At 38.0% G+C, this 20,646-nt stretch overlaps 1 protein-coding gene across 1 annotated transcript in view; it reads right to left on the minus strand.

The window, feature by feature from the left end:
- LOC147891225 (homeobox protein knotted-1-like 1) overlaps window positions 1–18,493 on the minus strand; it is a 38,584-nt gene extending 20,091 nt beyond the window's left edge. The window contains exons 1-2 of the mRNA XM_087389254.1: window positions 18,386–18,493; window positions 17,890–18,021 (exon numbers count right to left, since the gene is read on the minus strand). Of these exons, the coding sequence (XP_087245380.1) occupies window positions 17,890–18,021; window positions 18,386–18,481 (228 nt within the window). The 5' untranslated portion in view covers window positions 18,482–18,493. The remainder of the gene's footprint in view (window positions 1–17,889; window positions 18,022–18,385) is intronic.
- Window positions 18,494–20,646: the final 2,153 nt, after the last annotated feature.

The following is a 20,646-nucleotide window of genomic DNA, read 5'->3' on the forward strand; positions in this document are numbered from 1 at the left end:
ATGATTCTTATTTTGAATATGCCTTAGTTATGGTTTCATTATCTTTCATGATGTATGAAATGTACTTGCATTTGGTTGACTATACCTTGCCATACAATCATGACTAACTACCTCTTCTACAAGAGTAGACACTGCCCTTTCATGACAAGCGGTAAGACCCTTTTTAGTCCATATGATTCACAAAATGTTTTTAAGGCTTGGACACTCAAAGAAGGTGAAGGACTACAAGGATCTTGTATTGCAGAATATGGACAAGATACATTAAAGAGTGTGGAGAAGGATGAAGAGCAAAGGAGTTACAACATTGGCTACACCAAGAACCTCTCCAATGACAATGAACCTCACACTATGGTATCTTGGAAGAGAAGGAGGAAAAGGACAACATATGCCATTAGAGGGGGGTATTTCCCTACATCATAAATTATGAGAATATTTATGTGTGTGTGGTCAATAAGGGTTCTCTACCTTGGAATGGCCCCCTTAAATGATTGTTAGTCTTATGTGTTACCTTGTTGGATCTAAGGGTGTTCCCATGCATAGTCATTGTCTATCTCCCAATTGTAAACCAACAAACCAAAGCCAGAGTGAGATCATGTTGGGATGAGGATGCCCAAATGAGCCTACTGCTACTGATCCAACTAGAGTGAGTACCAAGTTGTGGATCATGTGTGTTGCCACTAGAGGTGGGCAAGCCATGAAGTTTCCCATGGACTACCGCTAGGGTTGAGGTTATCAATTTGTGGGGGGGAATGAAGGACAAATTGATGTAATGGGATCTAGAGTCCTAAGGTCTAAGCTTGTGAGTGTGTGAACACATGGTGTGCCTGGATAGGTGTCCGTAGGTGTGATTGAGTGAATCTAAGTGTGTGGTGTGTGATTGAGAGAATCATGGAACTGATTGAGAGATTTGTGGATCTAGATGCTCTATTGAGCTCACATGTGATGTCACTACTGGATGTAACTGGAGCCTATATATTGGGCATGTCTCTCTTGAATAAACACTCTCTCTTTTGCCTCACTTTTTGAATCCTTTGTGCAACCCCAATAGGCCCAAGTCCCATGTCTTGTTGATCTTGGAATCACGAAATCCTACTCCAATATATTATAGGATTTGTTAAAATCCACTTTAAGGAAGTACATTTCTTGATTTGTATCTTTAGTAAACTCGCAACTGTCCCAAATGATAATGATGGCTTCCAAAATATGTCTCCCTTTGATGAAACCCTTATTTCCCTAGAGAATCCAAGTGTCCACCCTTTTTTGAATCACTAATATGAGTGATTTCACAAATATTTTGCAACTGCATTGATCATAGTAAGAGGTCTCCAGTTTCTAAGATCCTATTTGTTTCCCTCTTTTGGGGATTAGCTTTATGACCACATTTATGACATAGGGAGACTATTGATATGAGATACTTTCATGGCAAAAATGATTAAGAGATGAGGACCAACCATTTCCTAAAATGCCCTATAATACTCAATGGTAAGTCCATTGCCCTCTTTAAGAATCTTCAAATTAGCTAAGACATCAATGCATGTTTAAGCTCCTTTAGATTAATAGGATTTGAAGGTAGAATTTGACCAATTTTTATACTGTCCTTGCTCTAGACTATTGATATTACTCCTTGACTTGCCTAACTAGGGTTTCCATTTGTTGAATGAAAACCCCCGAGCGACAAGCAAACTAAGGTTGGAGGGGTCAAAATATAGAGTCTTAAGTCACTTTTGGGGACCACAAAGTTCCAAAAGTTTTCAAGCAATATGTTAGTACATACGAAATATTGATGAATAGAGAGATATATAAATATAGCTTTATATAACATCCAAGTGGTGACTTATTTTATGACTTTCAAATCTTTTTTTTTCTTTCACCATTTGATAGATCATGAAAATTTGAGAAAATCTCCTTTTCATATCTCCTCAAGATGAGCTAAGAAAAAGATATAACCCCTTTTTAATAGACCCTCTAAGTTATTTCTACTAGAGGCATATGGTTTGAAGAGCTTGCACCAACCCTAGTCTACTAGTGGAACACCCTTGGGGGGCCTACAAAGAAGGGGTCATAAGTTTGTCTCCCTAATAAAGGAGATGTAAAAGGAAAAAAAATCAAATTTTCATGATGTATGCAATGGTAGGCCTAAAAGTATAATTTTGAGAGGTATAGAATAGATAAATTGGGAATTTCAAGATGTATATGAGAGTTATAGCTTCTCCCTAATTGGGAATTTCAAGATGTATATGAGAGTTATAGCTTCTCCCTAATTCATATTATGCTAGGAAGGAGTTGAATAGTGACACATTTCCTTAAAAGTACTTAGGTTTGGAGAATTGGGAATATTTTAAAAATCCCTCCCTTTCCTTTCCATATTTAATAATATAGTAGACATGAATTTATGATCGATTATAATGGCTTCAAGTATGAAGGTTTTCAATATCTCTTTCCTACTCATCCAAGGAATATGGTATATATTGTCACATGACAGCTTCTCAATACTTCAAATATGGGATTGATAAAAGCCAAGGGAAACTCTTCTAAGGGTCTTTTCCCATTAGTAGTTAGGTTATGTTAGTCAGCTTAATATACCTAGTTCTATTAAGGTAAAGTTAACCTTAAAATGGAAATTACATTCCCATTGGTAACCCATTATGTTATGCACTAAGTCATCTTAAATAAAACTTTCAGGGTATTTTCTATACAAAATGGTTTATCTCATTGATCCCCCAAAGTCAGCTCTTTTTAGAGTTAAGGTCACAATGGATTCTTCTTTTCAAGACCTTTCAAATGAGTGCCCATGTTGTATAATTTCGAGTTAATCTTGACCGTGAAATTTTCTTAACAATAATCTTGCTTCACGTATTATTCCCACTGCTCACCCTTAAGTTAACCATTAAAATTTCACATTCCAACATCTTTCTCTTCTTAAAAGTCCTTAAAGTACCTATTTTTAAGGGGTTGAATTTACAAACATTTTTAATGGGCAATTAGGAGATTTAACTTAACTACATTATAAAAATGCTAATGGGAATGCCCACTAATGTGGACACTCTGTTAAGAGCCTTAACTACTGTTCCATAATTGGTAATGGGAATACGCCTGGGAATACGCCCTAAAACTATTAAAGTTCCATAATCCTAAAAAGAGAGTATTGTAGGGAGGGATTTATAAGAGTCTCTAAAGTGTTATTTGTTCATACATAGATGATGTCCTCTAACATGAGGGTATAGTGATAAATAAGTAAGTATATGGCTCCATAAATGAGAAACTAAGAAATAATTATAGATTACTTTGAGAAATATACTAGCATGGTTGTTGTGAAAAATTATAGCTTAAACTTTTCTGCTTGTAGGTTTTTGCTCAGAAACAGTGCACATCCCTCTCTCAACTTCTTCATTAGTGTAAATAGAAGTAGATAGTAGACTCCTAGGGTGCCAACTCCCTTTACCTATCAAAATCTTCAGTATGAGATCAATTTAACAATATGCCATGAGTAGAAATGATTCAAATTAACATGGTTGTGTTCTACACTAAAAGAGCTTAAAATATGTCTTTACACCTTGAAATTTAGGTAACACATGAAAAAGTTACATTAATTTGAAAGGAGATGGGTTTTCATATTTTAGTGTATTTTTTGTTTTACCCCTTCATCTAAAAGACCCCCCCCTTGGGCCTCACATATTATGAAAAATATGTACAAATCTTAAAATCTTGCATATTTTTCAAGGTATGTACCTTATATTTTGTGGAAGGGGGACATGAAATTTTCACATTTTTCCCTTGCATATTTGAATTTTTAAAAAGAAATTCCATACATATTACATATGGACCTTGTCCCCCCATATCCTAGATTTTGGACAAGGGTAGTAACATATTACATATTGAGTTAGCGCTCCAGGAGTAGACTATAAAAATATTATGGGACTATATGTTTGTTTTTTTCAAAGGAAGTCACTAGTGTTGCATCCTTCTATTTGGGAGAGGAATTCCTTCATTCAATATTTAATCTAAAATTATTCTTAGTGGCACTATTTATTTTTCCTACTAGCCAATCTTTGAAGTGGGCATTACACTCATACATCTTGATTGCTCATGGATCATTGCCTCTCTCTTGGCAATGTTTAACTACTCCTACGTGAGTTTCTCCTTGACTAGCATCTATTTCTAAATGTTCAATTGTCTTTTTGATAGTATGCATCCCTCATTGATCATATCTTTACTCTATTTTTCCTTGATCTTCTAAGTAGATTTTGATTATTTTCCCTTTCTTCTTGCCAGGCTACAATAGGTTCTTGGATGTGAACTACTAAAAAACCATGTATCACATGCATTCAAGGGGTATTTTAAATATCTCTAATAAAAATCTCCCCCAATAAAGCCACCCCTATTTACTTATGAAATAACATAATTTTTTCTAAAGTTTAATTTAAACACCCCTCTTGTTATTGTGATCCTGTAAAAAATTTTCAAAAGTTGAATTGGAAATACCATCCTTTTGAATGCACATTGCAAACTAAAATTATGTGAGGTGAACCCCCCAAGATTAGGTTTTTGCTAAAACAACACTACTCTCCATACCCTTATTACCTACTCTTGAATAGACTTCATTTGAGAAAATTTAGAATCTACCTTGAACTAGGAAGAGCCATTTTTCCTAGTCCAAATTCACATGTGGTTAAAATAGGGTTGTGGTTTGATTTCCTAAGTAAGACAAAAGTCTACCTAGGAGACTAGATCATGAGATAAGTATACTTTGTCTAGTCTAACATCTCTTCTAATTTCCCTTATCTATTAGTTATACTTTGTCTAGTCTAACCTCCCTTCTAAATTCCCTTATCTATCGGTTACATTGTGTATTGTTTATGAGTGCCCACAATAATTTAATGGTAATATTCCTTTAAGTTCTAATGGGATTGAAGCTCCCCATTAATATTATAGTTTCTCCTAAAGTTGAGAGACTTATGGAGTTTGTAACATGGTTTGTGTTTGAGTAGGAACATAACCTAATAAAATGGTGAATTGAATGCTCTTAACATATCATTGCATAGCAACCCATCTAGCTTCAATATCACTCTAACATCCAAACAATCCCTCGTTGTAGTGAGCCAAAATTCCTAGAATAGTGTGTCCTTTGCCTTCTTCATGATGGATGAAAGACCAAACCATTAACTTGTCCACTATTTCTAGTTTTTGTACAAGAGGGGGGTGACCCGTTTCTGAGCAAAAACCTCCAAGTGTCTGAGCAAAGGAAAAACATTTCATATTTCTACTTCAAAAAAGGCATATTAGAGTATGTTACTAAAACCATGTTTCTCAAAGAAACTATATTCTTATAATTAATTTTAAAAAAAACACATTTCTAGCTCAAATAAGAATGTCTATTGTGTCCATAAATCTTGGCACAAAGATGGAGAACTTCATCTAACAATGACAATGATGTTAGGCATGGTGGATGATGGGATGGAAAGGATTTTGAAAAAACCCACGTGTAGAGTGGTTTTCTCATAGAAAGTCCCCTAATAATTCCCATCATAACTTCTATTTGATAGGGGAGTATACTTGAAGAAAATCGAGGTAGTCGATCAAGCGAGCAGTGTCGAGTGAGCAGGACCAAATAAGCGAGCGAGAAAAAGCGAGCAAAGTAGAAATGGTTGGGCTACCAACACATAATCTCATTGTATGTATGTACTCATCATTAATAAATATTTATAGTACTTCCTCAACATTAAACATGATTATAACATAATATTGCAAAACTACACATTAGTAATAGTGTTCTATATTCTATGAGATGAGCTAAATAGAAATACTTTGGCTATCGACAACAAGTACTATATATTTAAAGTGCATCACTTGAGAAAAACATAACCTCACTATATGTATGTACTGATTGTTAATAAAGCTTTGTAGTATCACCATAATTTTGAAGATGATTATAACATAAGCTTGTAAGCCTACATTAGTGATAGTGTTATTTATTCTCATGAGATGAGCTTGCATAGAAATGCTTTGGCTACTAACAAGTAGTATATAGTTGAATTGCATCATTCAATAAAAACTTCAACATCGAATATAATCATTCCTCTTAAGAGCAGCCTTGCTCTAAATCTGATGTAAGAAATCGACTAATTGTTTATTAAATTCACATTTTGATGCATGAAGTTTTACTAAATGATGCAAAAGGTCATGATAATAATCTAAATCATGCCTTGCCATTCGTTTTGATATGTAACATGACCCCATTTGGATTCGTAAATCAAAAGATACTGGACGTTGAAATTTTCATCTTTTTGTTAACGTGCTATCTCTTTTTGTTAACGGCATGATTTAGATAATTATCATGAACTTTTGCACCATTTAGTAAAACTTCATGCATCAAAATGTGAATTTAATAAAAAATTAGCCGATTTCTTGCATTAGATCTAGAGGAAAGTTTACCTAATGGGGACCATGTCAATATGTTATCTATTTTGGCTTCAACCATTGATTTGTTTTGGAATTTAATTCATTTTAAAGAAAGGAATGTAGTTACTCTTTAGATTTTATTGAATTGGTGGGATGTAAGAGTGATTCATTAGGGAGGGTTTTTTAATCGAACAAAAAGTCCATTTGAGCACATCTACAAGGTTATAAGTTATAAATTATATCATTTAGAGTATTAAATTCTGAAGTTAATTTTTAAGAGTATAAAATTAGTCATAACATATATTTAGCTCTAGTAGATTTTACACTTTTTAGTGAAATAATCATTAATTCTAATTGATAAAGCCCTTAATGAGAGCGACCAAAAGTTCTACAAAAACTCTATGGAGAGGAGGTATAATGCTAATTCTGCTTAATAGAATAGAAAATATATAACATTAGTTCTACTAAACAATCCTAGACACTCCTAAATGAAAATGAAGAGATAGAACTACTTTCCAAGGTGGTTTCTCTACTAAACACTCATTGAGTGTATTGCTAATCTTGAATCGCTCTCATAAAATCTTGCTCATACAAATTTTCTGAGAGGAAGTGCAACTCCAATAGAGTTGAATTTATATATTTTACTTTCTAAAGGAAAGAAAGTCTAGGGAAAGAGCATTAGATCTCATTAAATAGAAAAGTTCATACCCCCCCCCTATAAGTCCATTTGAAGACACACCTAGGTATTCCATCTAGGGTTGATCAATTGTTCTTTTTATATCCCAAAGGCATCCCCTAGTACTCCATCAAGGGAGATAGCCCAATTGCACAAAGAGAGAGGAAGCTCTAGAAGTTCCGACCAAATTGATATTCTTGCATATCTCATCTTATTAAGAGTGAAGCTAGCAATTAAGATACTAGTTGTCTAAATAAAGAGAGTGGTTCATTATTTTACACAATCCTTAGTGTACTCCTCTTGTGGACATATCCTCCTTTCAAAGCATGTGTTCTAATCCAGTCCATTGAATCTTGTTGCAGATCCTCATCCAAGAAAATAATATAGAAATTCTAGCTATTGCAATTGAAGGGGTTGCTTCTCCAATTTGGTAGTCCTCTCCTTGATATCTCCCAATATTCCTCATCATGGATGATTTTTTCCTATTAGTTTCATTAGCAAGTCAAGCTTTTATATTGGTACCAAAAGTTTATATGCCCTAATAAAAATAAAGGTTTGAAAATTTATGAAAAAAAAATAAATTTAGCTAGGATTTATAACTTTTTATTTAAAATTCAAAAGAAAATATATCAAATTGTAATATGCTCTACAAATATTGTGAAACTAAAAAAATTAGCACCATAGACTTATACCCAGATTTTATATTAATATATAAGTATAGCTTTGATAAAAACTTCCCTGTTTCCCATGACTTCATAGATGATTCTTCAAGCGTTCTATTGCATAGATATTTCCTTGTTGCAATGCATCTTCTTCCTCTTCCAAGGATGTCTTTGTTGAAGCTATACTTATAAATAAGTATAAAATTTGGGCAAAATTTTTCAAGCTCATTTTTTTAGTTTCACAATACTAATAGAATGCAGTACTTTTTAATATATTTTCTTTTGAATTTTGAAGGAAAAAATATAAATCTTGGCAAAACTTTAACTTTTTTTTTCATAAAAGTTTCAAATCCTAGCGGATGTTTCCAACATTTATTTTTATTAGGATATACAAACTTTCTCCGCCAATATAAAACTTTAGCTTCTTAACGAAATTAACTTGAAAAAATCATCTATGTCCTCTTCTCAGAGGCTTTGTATAGGTGTACTGTATTGAGGAGGATACTTAGTCATGGGTTAGAAGGGGCTAGGGGAACATGTACTAGATTTGGACCCTGGGAAGGGAGAGGAAAAGAAACCTACTTTGAAGGATTGGAGGGTTCTTGCACTAGAAGCAAGGAAAAATTTAGGGGCGAATTTTAGCCCAAGGGCTAATTTAGAGGCTTTCCCAAGTTGGTTGGACTAATATTTAGAGTTTTAAATTTGATACATTAGCCCGAAAATAAAGGTGGGCTAATTTTTACAGCCTCAAATTTGATAAATTAGCCTTAAAAATGGTAACAAGGCTAATATTTATAACTCTATATGGGGGAAGATTTACCCATTAACCTACACTATCATAATCTTGTTCCCTCCTTATTTTTTACCCTAAAATTTGGAAGGTCAGATGAAATCTAAGGGGAGACCATCTCCCTTTTACAAGTTCTCTTTTCCTCAGGGGGGTCACTATGTATAAACCCTCTATATCACATGCGTTCAAGGCCTATATTTAAAATCCGTTATCTGTAAATTTTTTCATTAATAAAATGTACCCCTTTTCTATACAAATCTGTGAATTTTTTGCAAAACTATTTTAAATAGTCCCTTATGTATATTTATTTATGTAAATTTTAGAAATAAAAAATATCCTTCTGTTGAACTCACGTGATAGGGTTACATATGATGAGTGACCCCCCCGAGCTCTTTTCTCTCATTCCTTGTAGTGAGTTGGGCACTAGCAAGTAAAGGGGATGAGGTCTCAATGACATTTTGTGCTTACTCTTCCCAAGAAAATCGAAAATGGGTAGTCTTAGTGAAGTTTATTTCCCAAGGAGGGGGTCATTATCAATGCAAATCTTGATTGAAGCTAGTATGCATGTGAATCTAGTGGAGTATGGGGAAGGAGAAAGAAAGAAAGAAAGTTTATTAAATTCTTTGCAAGACCGATGGGTCTATGAGACTGCAAAAAAACCTGAACACAATGAGTTGTGGTAGTGGACTACTAAACGAGCATCCACACCAATGCAAAATGCAATAAAATGCAAAATGGTAGTACTAAGTCCTAAGTACAACATAGTCATATCTCGACTATATATATATATCAATCTTAGCATCATTGTCGGCATCATCATCATCAGCAGCAACATGACATCAAGATGGATGAGGATGTGGAAGCGGAGGCATGAGGTCAGCAATAGAATGTTGTCGCCCCCTCAAGGGTGCAGTCTTGGTATGTCTCCTAGTCGTATCTCTACATCTAACCAAGGTCACTGTGACCCCCGTCGGTCAGGCTCTAACCCTAAACAAGGGGGGGATGTCCCCAAGTGTGATCATGTCTGAGTTGTCAGGTCACAAGCTCTAGGTCATGGTCATGTCAAGGTCTCGCCTCATGGGGGTCTATGTGATCTAACTGAAAGAACTCCGTGATAGAGCTCTAAGAGGTATCAGTCAAGGGAGAAGTGGGAGAAGTCTACTCGTGTCTCTATGCTCAGAGTATCATATCTCGATGTCTGAGCATCTCATGAATGAAACTAGCCAAACATCGCTGGTCTGGGTAGGAGAGGAGATGAGCCAACATCCCATAGCTATCTCTAAAGAGGCAGTAGAAATGCCCTCGGATATCATAGTAAACAGGACACCTGAAGATGAAATGCCCCTTTATCTCAACCTCCTGCATGTCACATAGTGTGCATATGTGCCTCTCCCTGGGTAACCGCTCTGCTCCGCCGCTCTCGATATGAAGTCTGTGTGAAGATACCAGGAACTGCCCAAGGGAGATCCTCAAGGAAAGGGGTAGGTGAATTTGTGTGTATCCTAGTGGATCAATGAAACCCTCCACTGTGATATGTAAGAAGTGATCTCTGTAAAAGCCCAGCTTCACTGGAAGATCATTGGAGCCCAACCAAGTCTGAAATGTGTAAAGCTATAGTAGATCCTCACGGATAACCTGGTTGACCTCGTGTGATAGTAGGGGAGAGAAAGGAGCATCCATGCTATACTGCAAAGGGGGTAGTCTATCCATGTGGAGCCCTAGTCCTGCAAACTATCTCTCTATGCGTGCATACCAACACCTCTGATCTCCCCCTGTTGCAAGTGCCATAGAAGAGGACAGTGCTAGCCATGGTATCCTGCTATGCCCGGATGTGTAATCCCCATACTTCCTGACTCAGTACAGATATGTAATGACCTGAAATGCAGCATCTAGCTATAATGGGTGTGACCCAAACTCCACCCAAATGATCTGGTGAGGAACAGATGGGTTACCATGGATTATCCATGATAACATGAGAACCTGTAGTAGCTCCACCTTGGCCCACTCTATATCCAACAAATCTGGCCCCCAGCATGGGCTGCCATACATCCCTGTAGGGCACACCAAGGAGTCAAAAAGCAACCCTTTGGTCCGTGAATCCTGAAAATGAGAGTGGAAGCACTGTATCTCAAGTCTAGCTAATGAAGCATATCCTCTGCTCAGGCGTGCCTGCATCGCGAGTCTCATGGTGAAGGTGGGTCCAAAAAAGATGACCTCCAAATAAGTGTATGATGAAACTACCTCAATAAGGGACCCCTCAAATGTGAAATGCTCATCGCCCATGATGACTCGAGATGTATTGAAGATCATAACCTTGGTTTTACCCAAGTTGACCTTCAAATCATGAGACTCACAAAAAGACTGTAATGCACCAAGGTGTTGTCTCTAGAGCCCCTCTATTGAGGAAGATAAGAGAGCCATGTCATTTGCATAAAGTAATATCCAGATCAGCGTGCCTGCGAGAGAGCAACCTACCCCACCCTGTGCCTACATCACTGCCTTAAGCTCGTTGATGTAGAGGCTAAACAAGGTAGGGGATAATGGGCACCCTTGTTTGACCCCGATAGTTCTCATGATCTCGTTTGTCCATCTAGATCCTATTCGGACTCTGCCTGAAACTCGCTCATAAAGTGCCATGATGGCCCAAATGATCTCCTGATCGTAACCCAGATCCTGTAGGCTGACATGAGATAGGCTCTGGAAACGGTGTCAAATTCTTTGTAGAAGTCCATAAAGCAATAATAAACCCTCTGCTTCCATGCCCTCGCCTCCTCAATGATACATCTGAGAACGAGAATAAGGTCCATGGTCCCATGATTAGCGTGCCTGTGAGAGAGCAACCTACCCCACCCTGTGCCTGCATCATCATCGATGTAGAGGCCAAACAAGGTAGGTGATAATGGGCACCCTTGTTTGACCCCGATAGTACTCATGATCTCATTTGTCCATCCAGATCCTGTCCGGACTCTACCTGAACTCGCTCATAAAGTGTCATGACAGCCCAAATGATCTCCTAGTTGTAATTCAGATCTTGTAGGCGTTGTATGAGATGGGTTCTTGGAACAGTGTCAAATGCCTTGCAGAAGTCCACAAAGCAGTAGTAAACCCTCTGCTTCTGCGCCCTCGCCTCCTTGATGATACATCTGAGCACGAGAATGTGGTCCATGGTCCCATGATCCTGCCTGAAACCGGCATGTCCCGCTGCTCTGAGTCCTTGACACTCTGCAAATCTGCTGACCTCAGAGTCAAGTACTGATGCATAAATCTTAGACATGACATGTCCAATCATAATGGTTCTATAGTTCTCTGGGTTCATGGAATCCCCTGCCTTATGGATGGGTGAGATAGTGTTGATGGTCCAGGTGCGTGGAAACTCCAAGCAAATGGCTTTATTAAATAGCTTGGCTAAGATTGGGGCTAGAAGGTTAATCCCATATGCAATGAACTCAGTGCATAGTCCCTGATGATCCTTCGCTCGACCATTATGAAGTTTCATTACGGCATTCTTTACCCCCCTAGTGAAGAGGGTGCAGGATGTGGAGTATGGCATATGTGATAGGTTAGGGGTTGGCTGATTTGGGATATCATAGAGCGTTCGTGCATAATCAGACCACACCTGAGTGTCAGTGAGTGGTGGGTGGGATAGTCCCTCTAGAAATCTCTACCAAAAGTCCTTAGAGTTGTCACTCAATAGAATGTTCAATAGCTCCTCGTTTTGACACACGAAGTTAAGTTTCTTCCTGTGTACCAGATGACGGTACTCACGTAGCATCGCTAATTCGCTCAGAAGGTTTTTTTTTGTTTCGCATCTGAGCTGATGGCGTAAAGCCTTACACTCATCATCGTACCAGCTATTACAAGGTATGATCCCAGGAGGCTGTGGGATAGGTGGAGCAAGTGGTATGGGGAAAGGCATGAAGAGAAACCTCGTGTAGTGAGCAAGTGACTAGGGCAACACAGTCTTCTAGTAAGAGTATAAAGTCAATGTATGCGAGAAGAATGTACAGAAGACAAGTAAGTAGGTGAGTGATTATGATCAAAGCATATATCATGGTAAGTGGAGCAAGAGCTCAACGGGGTAGAAAGTGTTGTGCGACGGGGGGTAGAAATACTAGAGAAAAGATAGGTATGGCCTACCCCTGGAGGGAGAGGTGCTATGGTAAAGTCAATGATGCAAGATGTGAAGGTAGGGAATCCCATGATATAGTCCACAACACTGAAGCCTCCCCCATGTGGAAAGCAAGTGAAGCCACCTGATGCGGGCCATCTGTCAAGACCATTATAGATAATGAGATCATGCATCTTGCCGAGGTCTAATAGGGCCTACCCATAGGATGTGAGTAGTCCTTGTCTATCAGTCAAAACTTGTAGCATACCTACCTCGCAGTAGAGTGGAATCATCCCTAAAGTTGAGGAGTGGTGCATCATGAGTGCCTGTTCTCGCGTTGAAGTCCCCAACTAGGAGGACTTCCTCATGGCTAGAGAAGTCAATGATGGACTGACAAAGAGCAGCAAATGGGGATGTCTCATCCTCCCCTCGAATATCTCTAGCAAAGCAGGAGGTCTTGGGGGGGAAGTAGAAAACTACGATAAACAAATCCCAGCTATCCATGTGTCAGATCCAAATCTAGAGAAACTTGGAGTGTGTATCTCTCTACTCCACTGAGATAGTTCCCAAAAATGTGGATTTGTAAAGGACTGTGACTCCTCCTGATCCTCGAACCCCTCATGTATCCCTCGTCTCATCTCTGTAGGCAGAATCCCATGTATACCCGTTGACTGCTGGTAGTGGGCGCTCTAGACTCTGATGTGTCTCTGTGTAAAAGACTATGTCGTGACCTGTATAGGTTTTCGAGAAGTTCCCTAGTTTTGACCATACGGTACCATTACAGTTCAAGATGGTATAGGATAGGCTCTCGGATGTCTGATTCTCATAGGCCCTGCCTCCTTATGTGGGAGGAGAGGTGGGTGCCCAACAGGGGCCTATAAGGTGTCATCCATCTCGTAGTACTGCCCACTTCCCTTCTTTGCAGGCCTAATCTTGCTTCTGCAATAGGAAACACCTCTCCTCAACCTATAGTGGAGTGAGGTCCTCGTCCATGGAGATTGTTGGCTGGTCTCGTAAGGCTGACCTATGATGTAAAGCCAAAAGTTGTGCTTGGGCATCATGGAACCAGATGATAAGGGGCTACTCTCGATTGGGGTCCCTCCCAACCCACCATGCTCTCTCAATGCTGTGCTCAATCACCCCTAGGATAGTGGTCATGAAGATCTGTGCATCTGCCATTGGGGTAGCCTCAGTGTGGGGAATCCCACGTACTCTAATGTTGAGATCCTTGCTGGCTCTCTACTACTACTCCAGGAGGGTAGCTGAAATGGTTACCCTTGCAGGTTCCGGTTTGGCTACATCGACCCATTTGGACATCTCCTCGATGGCAGATGGCATGCTCGCAATCTGTGCCTCCACAACTCGGGTGCTCCTTGGGATTGTACATACAGCAGTGACCTCCTGTCGAAGCTGTGAGATCTCCTGCCTGAGCCCCTGAATAAGATTATCTTGGACTCGGATAGCCTAAGACTGCTCCTGTATGAGTCATGCCTACTCTTGGGTGAAGCGTGTTTGCTCCTATGCGAAGCATGATAGCTCCCTCTCGTCTCGCTCTGGGATGCTCTGGACCTCCATTAACAAATACTCCCAAGCCTTTGATGGGTCATCTCGTTCATGCTCTAACGAGTACTGATAGGACTGTGGCTTGAAAGTCTGAGGAAGAGACTGGAGGCTGGGTGATGATTGGATAAGATGGGCGCGGTATGGGGATGATGAGGTGATCCCAGCAGGGTGAGGGAGTGTGGGCTAACTGAGAAGAATATTAAAGTCTACCTCTAGCCTTGGCCTGACATTGGTCATCCAATGCCACTATCCACCAAGTTACTTAAAAGTTCCTTTCAAGCAATGAACCTTAAAGGATACGATGCACTCTCTAGTTTGTTTTAGAAATATTTGGATTGGATTTTGGAGTAAAAAGCTACACCCCTTTGAATATTGATGTTTGTTTATTCCAAAACTACCATCACCCCAATTTCAAAATTTTTGCGTAAGTTTGAAAATAGAAGTTGAAAATGAGGGGATTGAATTTGGAGTTGAAAGTCTTGAGCTAAGGGGGTTTGACTTTTAAAGTCACCTAGCAAGTTTGAAACTCATGCAAATAGTTTTTGTTCAAAACAATAGATCTTCTTAAGTGCACATGAACTAAAGGCCTTATTTTGCATAAAATTATTGACAGAGATTTTGCCAAAAAGGATAGGTCTTCTCAATTGCACTAAGAGGGGCTCTGATGGAAGCCTCCTATGCATGAGTTGAGGGACTTGCCACTACCCTCAAAAGACGATGTGAGATATGGGGTGAAAATATCAATGGTAAGGCAACAAACACCTTCAATCATGGAGAAATCACATGGAGATGCACCTACCATAAGATTTGAATCTCAGGGTGGATTATTTTCAAATGTTTGTCAAAATTCATGTTTACTCTTCTTCATGACACCACCTTCTCTTTCTTCTCCACCTTTTGCACTCTTCTTTCTCACATCATGCCTCCTTCAACCTTCACCCACTTGCTTCTCTTCATCTCCCTCAATAGACTTGTCTCATCTTTCCTCATCTTCACCATAGGTCATTTAAATTGATGGAGCCCATTATTTCAATTGTCTTCTTCTCCAAGGTTTTCCTTCTAGTAGATAGCCATTTGTTCCTAAATCCCCCTCTATAGTCTATGTTACAACTTGTTCTTGTTCTATGGTCTAGCATAGTAGTATTCTTTTCTTCTATTGGATCTGTTAGTGAGATTTCCTAGAAGTTATAAGATTTTCCCATAGCTCAATGGTGTTCATGATTCCTTTAGCCCTTGGCTACTATAGCTTCGCACATCCCCCCCCCCCCATCCCAAGATTTGTCGCAAGTTTCTCTTGAGATCCTTGATAAGATTCACTTTCCTATTTGGTCTACCAACACCTTCACCTCCACAAGCAACTCAACTAGCCAACTCTCTTCAATTATACATGCTTCTATTTAGCTATGTGTGCTCATCCTTGTTGCTTCTTACTCATGGGTGGCTATTGTACATAGAAACTTCATTAGTGATTGCCTTCTTTTTCTAGGCGTGACTATCTATCTATCTCTCCTCCCTCTCCCCTCCTCCTCCTTCTGGCTCCTCCTCCCTCCTTCCTCTCCCCTCCTTCTCCAACCGCCGAGGATCCCTCTCCTCTACTTCTCCCTTCTGCAGAATCTCTCCCCTCCTCCTCCCTCTTGTAGCATCTCTCCCCTCGTCCTCCCTTCTAGAGCAGCTCCTTCCCTCCCTTCTACACCTGTCGCCCTACTCTTCTCCTCCTCTTCCTCTTGCCCTCATCTGCTTCTCCTCCTCCCTCTTCCTTGCTACTCTCTCCCTCTCACTGCTCCATCTTTGCCAGCTCTCCCCTACATTTTAGCTTGCATCATTGATACCTCTCTTTAAGTACTCATGGAACCATCGGAGGACATATCCAACAAGTACCATGTGAACCTACAATTGGAGGCAGAATATGCAAGCACATGTTCTTTGGGATAGAGTGGAAGTCCTCAAAGTGTGCTCCACAGTCTTCAATTGCAAGTCTTCAATTGCAAGGGAAGAAGCATCTTGACCTTTGGGTGGATGGAAACTTGTATCCTTTAGACCCTGCCACCCAAAAGAGTCCTCCTTTTCATACAGTGCATGAGGATGTTCGGTTTGTTGGCAAGGGACATGCTGGATTGCTTGGTTATTGCAATCAATTGAACCATTCTCAGACATTGGCTATGCAAGCAAGCAAGGTGCAGAGAGCCCAAGCAGAAGAACTTGCACACTTGGGAAATATTACTATTGTGGCAATGCTCTCTCTATTTTGGCTCTAAGGAGCTCTTTTCTCATCCTCCTTTTAGATTACTTTGCTTGGAGGCTTTTCTCTACATTTAGTTCAAGCTACTAATGTCCTCTATAAGCATTACTATTCGTGACTTTGCTTTTGGATCTCTTTCTAAGTAACATTTATTAGAGAAAATACATTGAGACTCACACTCATCCTCTCAAGAGACCTCTCAACATACAAAGAACCTACCCTAAGATAGCATCCCATCACAAGCATGTCTTAAGGAAGTGCTCACATGAAGTTGTTTGGGATTGAAATAGTAAGGAAGGGGAAATAGATTTCCAAGAATGCATACTCACATTGTTTTGAAAATTGACACACTTGCCTCTCATCCACATGCCTACCAAGCACATGCAATACAAGAAAACTAGAAAAACCCACATAGGGAACTAACTCACAATCAAAAGAGGAATATCTCACACTTAAATATGGGAACTAACACAAAAATGAGGTCCATGAGCCTCACCACCTTGGGAGCCAAAAAGCATTCTCGACTTAGCCACTCATCCCTATTAAAATGAACCATAATCTTTGATACCATGTACAAATTACATGTAGTGGATAGAACATTGAAGTGAGCACATAGATCCCACATGATCAACACATATTAATGAGGGCAAAGAAGACACTAAGCAGTTGGCTATACAAAATGTACACTTAGACTTTCTTCCTACCAAAAAATGAACATGATACAATATATATTTGACCCAAATGTGCATCAACCAAAGTCACATATGTACCTTCTAGAGTTCATTCTTAACCATAGACCCAATATGCAACATATGTCCCACCATATGTCCATGCATGGTGACAATACTAATGACCCATAATTAAACAAAGGCTTAACTTTTAACCCAACTTATCCAAAGTAAACCCTACTGAATTTATTTTTTTCCTAGTGAAAGCCCATTTCTTTTGAATTCGTATGGTTGTTCTAAAATTTTGAATCTACAAGCATATAACATTTAAACCTATTGGCATATGCGACATATACTTTATCTATTTAAAAGAATGGAATATTTCACTAAAATTTTATAGGAACATTCTAGCCAATGGAAAATAATATAAGATGAGGTAATGAGAGACACTCATCTTTTCGTACTATCACAAAGTAATGATTGTTTCAATTCTTGAAAAAGGAATGGATAGTTTTTTGTGTTGGTTATTGGTTGTGATATTCCTCCTTAAATGTTGGTATATTCACAAAACAAAATTTGTTGGTTTCCTTTCCAACAGTAATAAGAGTCATTGTTGAAATACTATTATATAATTTGATACTTAATAGTCCTAGACCAAGAAAGTTCCTAGAAATTAAATCAATAGTATGGTTCTTCCACATTTTAAAATAATTTTTTTTCACTTGGAAGTTTAATTTTCAGAAAATGTCATATAGAAAATACTTTGAAGAGGAATATGGCGTACCTTAGGGTATGGCCATTTGGAGTGAGAATTCCACCATTCTTGTAGGATGGAGACTTTGCATTTAGGATGCTTGCTAGCACGTCGCTTTCTCAAAATCTCACCTCGGACATTTGATAGCTCACTCTTATACTTCTGCATATTGTTTATACATGGGGTTAGAGACTTAACTAATCTTCATGGTGGGTGTAAGATGTAAGGCTAAGATCATGCTGGACCTCAGTATTATTAATATCTTCTTTTATACATACATGAGGATATGGTTTAAGCAGATTTGTCTTAGCACATGTAGTACATGCATAATTAGAAGTCATTCCCATGCTAAGATGTACATGAAAGAAATGTAAGAATATCTAATGATTCACATGGTTTTCATTTTTTTTTGCAATGTTTTATCTTCATTAATCAATATTGAGGGTACATTGGGGTGATGCATTGAGGTGACATTTAGATTCCTCCAGCATTAAAATCTATGCATGTTATACCGATAAGCTCATACCTGTTTTAGCTTTGTTTTGAGTTGTTGCTGTATTTTCTTCATTACAGAAATATCTACGAGGTTTGGTACAAGTGCATCCATTTCAATATCTTCCATGTAAGAACTCAACCATGGTGTGGGAGAGTACAAGGATCCTTTCAAATCACTATCTTCACTATTATTATGCCTTGTCCTCTGCTCTACACTCAAATGTTGTGATCGTAGTGGAAGCTCCCCTATATACACCAGGAAGAGTATTATGAATATTAGACACATATCTTGAATAAAATATATCTAATCACATATTATAGATACTATAAAATATAATTGGAAGAAAAAAGAACATGTAAATTGATTCACAAGGCTCAACAAGTTCAAATAAAGTGAATTAATTAAGCATGGAAGTGAACAATTCAAAGATAGGGATGCCTCTGATTGTATCCTTTGGAATATGAGAAATTACCTTATTATATAGGCTCCAACAATATATTTATACAACAATAAAAATAGAAACAATAGCAGCAACACCAATTATAAAAACAACAAACAACAATTTTAGCAACAACAATAACCAATTGGGGGCATTTCACAATTAGAAAGACCTACATCAAATTAAAATCCTATTTATATCTAGATGTCGGTCTCATTTCCCCTTATAAAATATCAATTTCATGATGTAATTATCAAAAAGTCCCTTGTTTATGTCTTGTTTACATAGTTTTTGCAAGTTTTTTAATTTAGAAGCCCCCTCCCCTTGGCCTCACATGCTAGGGTTACATATATTTGGGTGGTGAACTCTTTGATCAACCATAATAGCAACAAAAAAGAAATAGGATCAATGAGGATAGCAATATCAAGAGGATAAACAATAACAATAATGATGACAATAAGAACACAAACAACAACAACAATGACAACAATAACAATAGCAACAAGGGCAATGGCGATGACAAAAAAACAAAAAACAAAACAACAATGGAATAAATAGCAACAACAATAAGAACAACAACTTGCAAATCAAAAGAATCAATATAGGGTTCGAAAACTCTAGGGTGAGCCACCCACCCCATCTCCACTTCACCTTCCTCGATTTCCCCCAAAGCCTTTTTTAAGCAAGAAATTTAATTAAAATTGTTTGCTTTTAAGCCTTTTTTAGGCAAGAAATTTAATTGGCCTTATTAGTTTTCATCTCATTATCATTAAGTCACAATCATAAGTAAAGCTAAGTTTAGATCGGTACACCATTTGACCTATGCATGCTTTGACTAGCAGTTTCTAGGTAGTAAATCTATAAAATGAGTTTTAGGTTTTACATGCTATATTTGTAGTCTTTTTTCATATCATAACAAAAATAACAGCTCACAGAGGCTTAAACTTGATATGGCCTCCGTGAAATATGATTATCCTATTTCATTTTTTGTCCTCATTTGTAGCTTTAGAAAAGTGGCTAGGTTCATAAAATGAATACATCCAAGAAGGAACGTTCGAAAATTAGTTTAAAAACAACCTAAGAATACAATGTAGAAGGAAAAAAGAAGTTTATAAGGTGATATCAAAGTTAGAATATATTTATATAAAGAAGGTAATATAGCATTCATCTTATGTCTCATCTACAAAGCTTGTATAACTCTTAACCTCTTTAAAATTCAATAAAATAAATGAGCATGTCTCAATTATGTTTGAAGGGTAGAATTTAAAGTTACGATGATATGGGCAATGGAAAACAAATTGATGCATCTCAATTATATTTGAAGGACATAATTTAAAGTTCGAGTGATATGGTACAATATTGATTTTCTTAAGAGAATTTCCAAAATTTATACAACAAACTTGATTTCATAGAGCCAATAATGTTTGGAGAAGGAGCTCCATATGTTTGCATAACAAGAAATTCATGCCCACATGCTATTAAGGATAGTATGGGTGGTGGGATAAGAAAATAAAAACTATTTTTCATGTTGAGAGAAAAATATCATCTTACATTCTTATCTTCAAGCACTACTTTTATATTCTCATATTAACATATTAAATGAAACCAAATGAAGCAAACTTTGCAATAACAAAGCATGGGGGCCTCTTCAAAATTGTAGACAAAGAATAATTTTCTTATGGCATGTGCCCAAAAATAGGTAGCCCCATAGGTTTGAAAGAAGTGGTCTTTAAATCTACAAATTCCTCTAGAATTGAAATGATGCCCCCGATGAGTATCCTGGTTGTATTGGTATACATTCTTTCTATTGTGTCTCTAAAGAGGTTTCCCAATACATTGGCTATAGTATTGA

This window comes from Dipteris shenzhenensis, chromosome 18 (genome assembly GCF_047967505.1).
Source record: "Dipteris shenzhenensis isolate YYH24624 ecotype China chromosome 18, Dip_SZ_1.0, whole genome shotgun sequence".
In the NCBI taxonomy this organism is placed as follows: Eukaryota; Viridiplantae; Streptophyta; class Polypodiopsida; order Gleicheniales; family Dipteridaceae; genus Dipteris; species Dipteris shenzhenensis.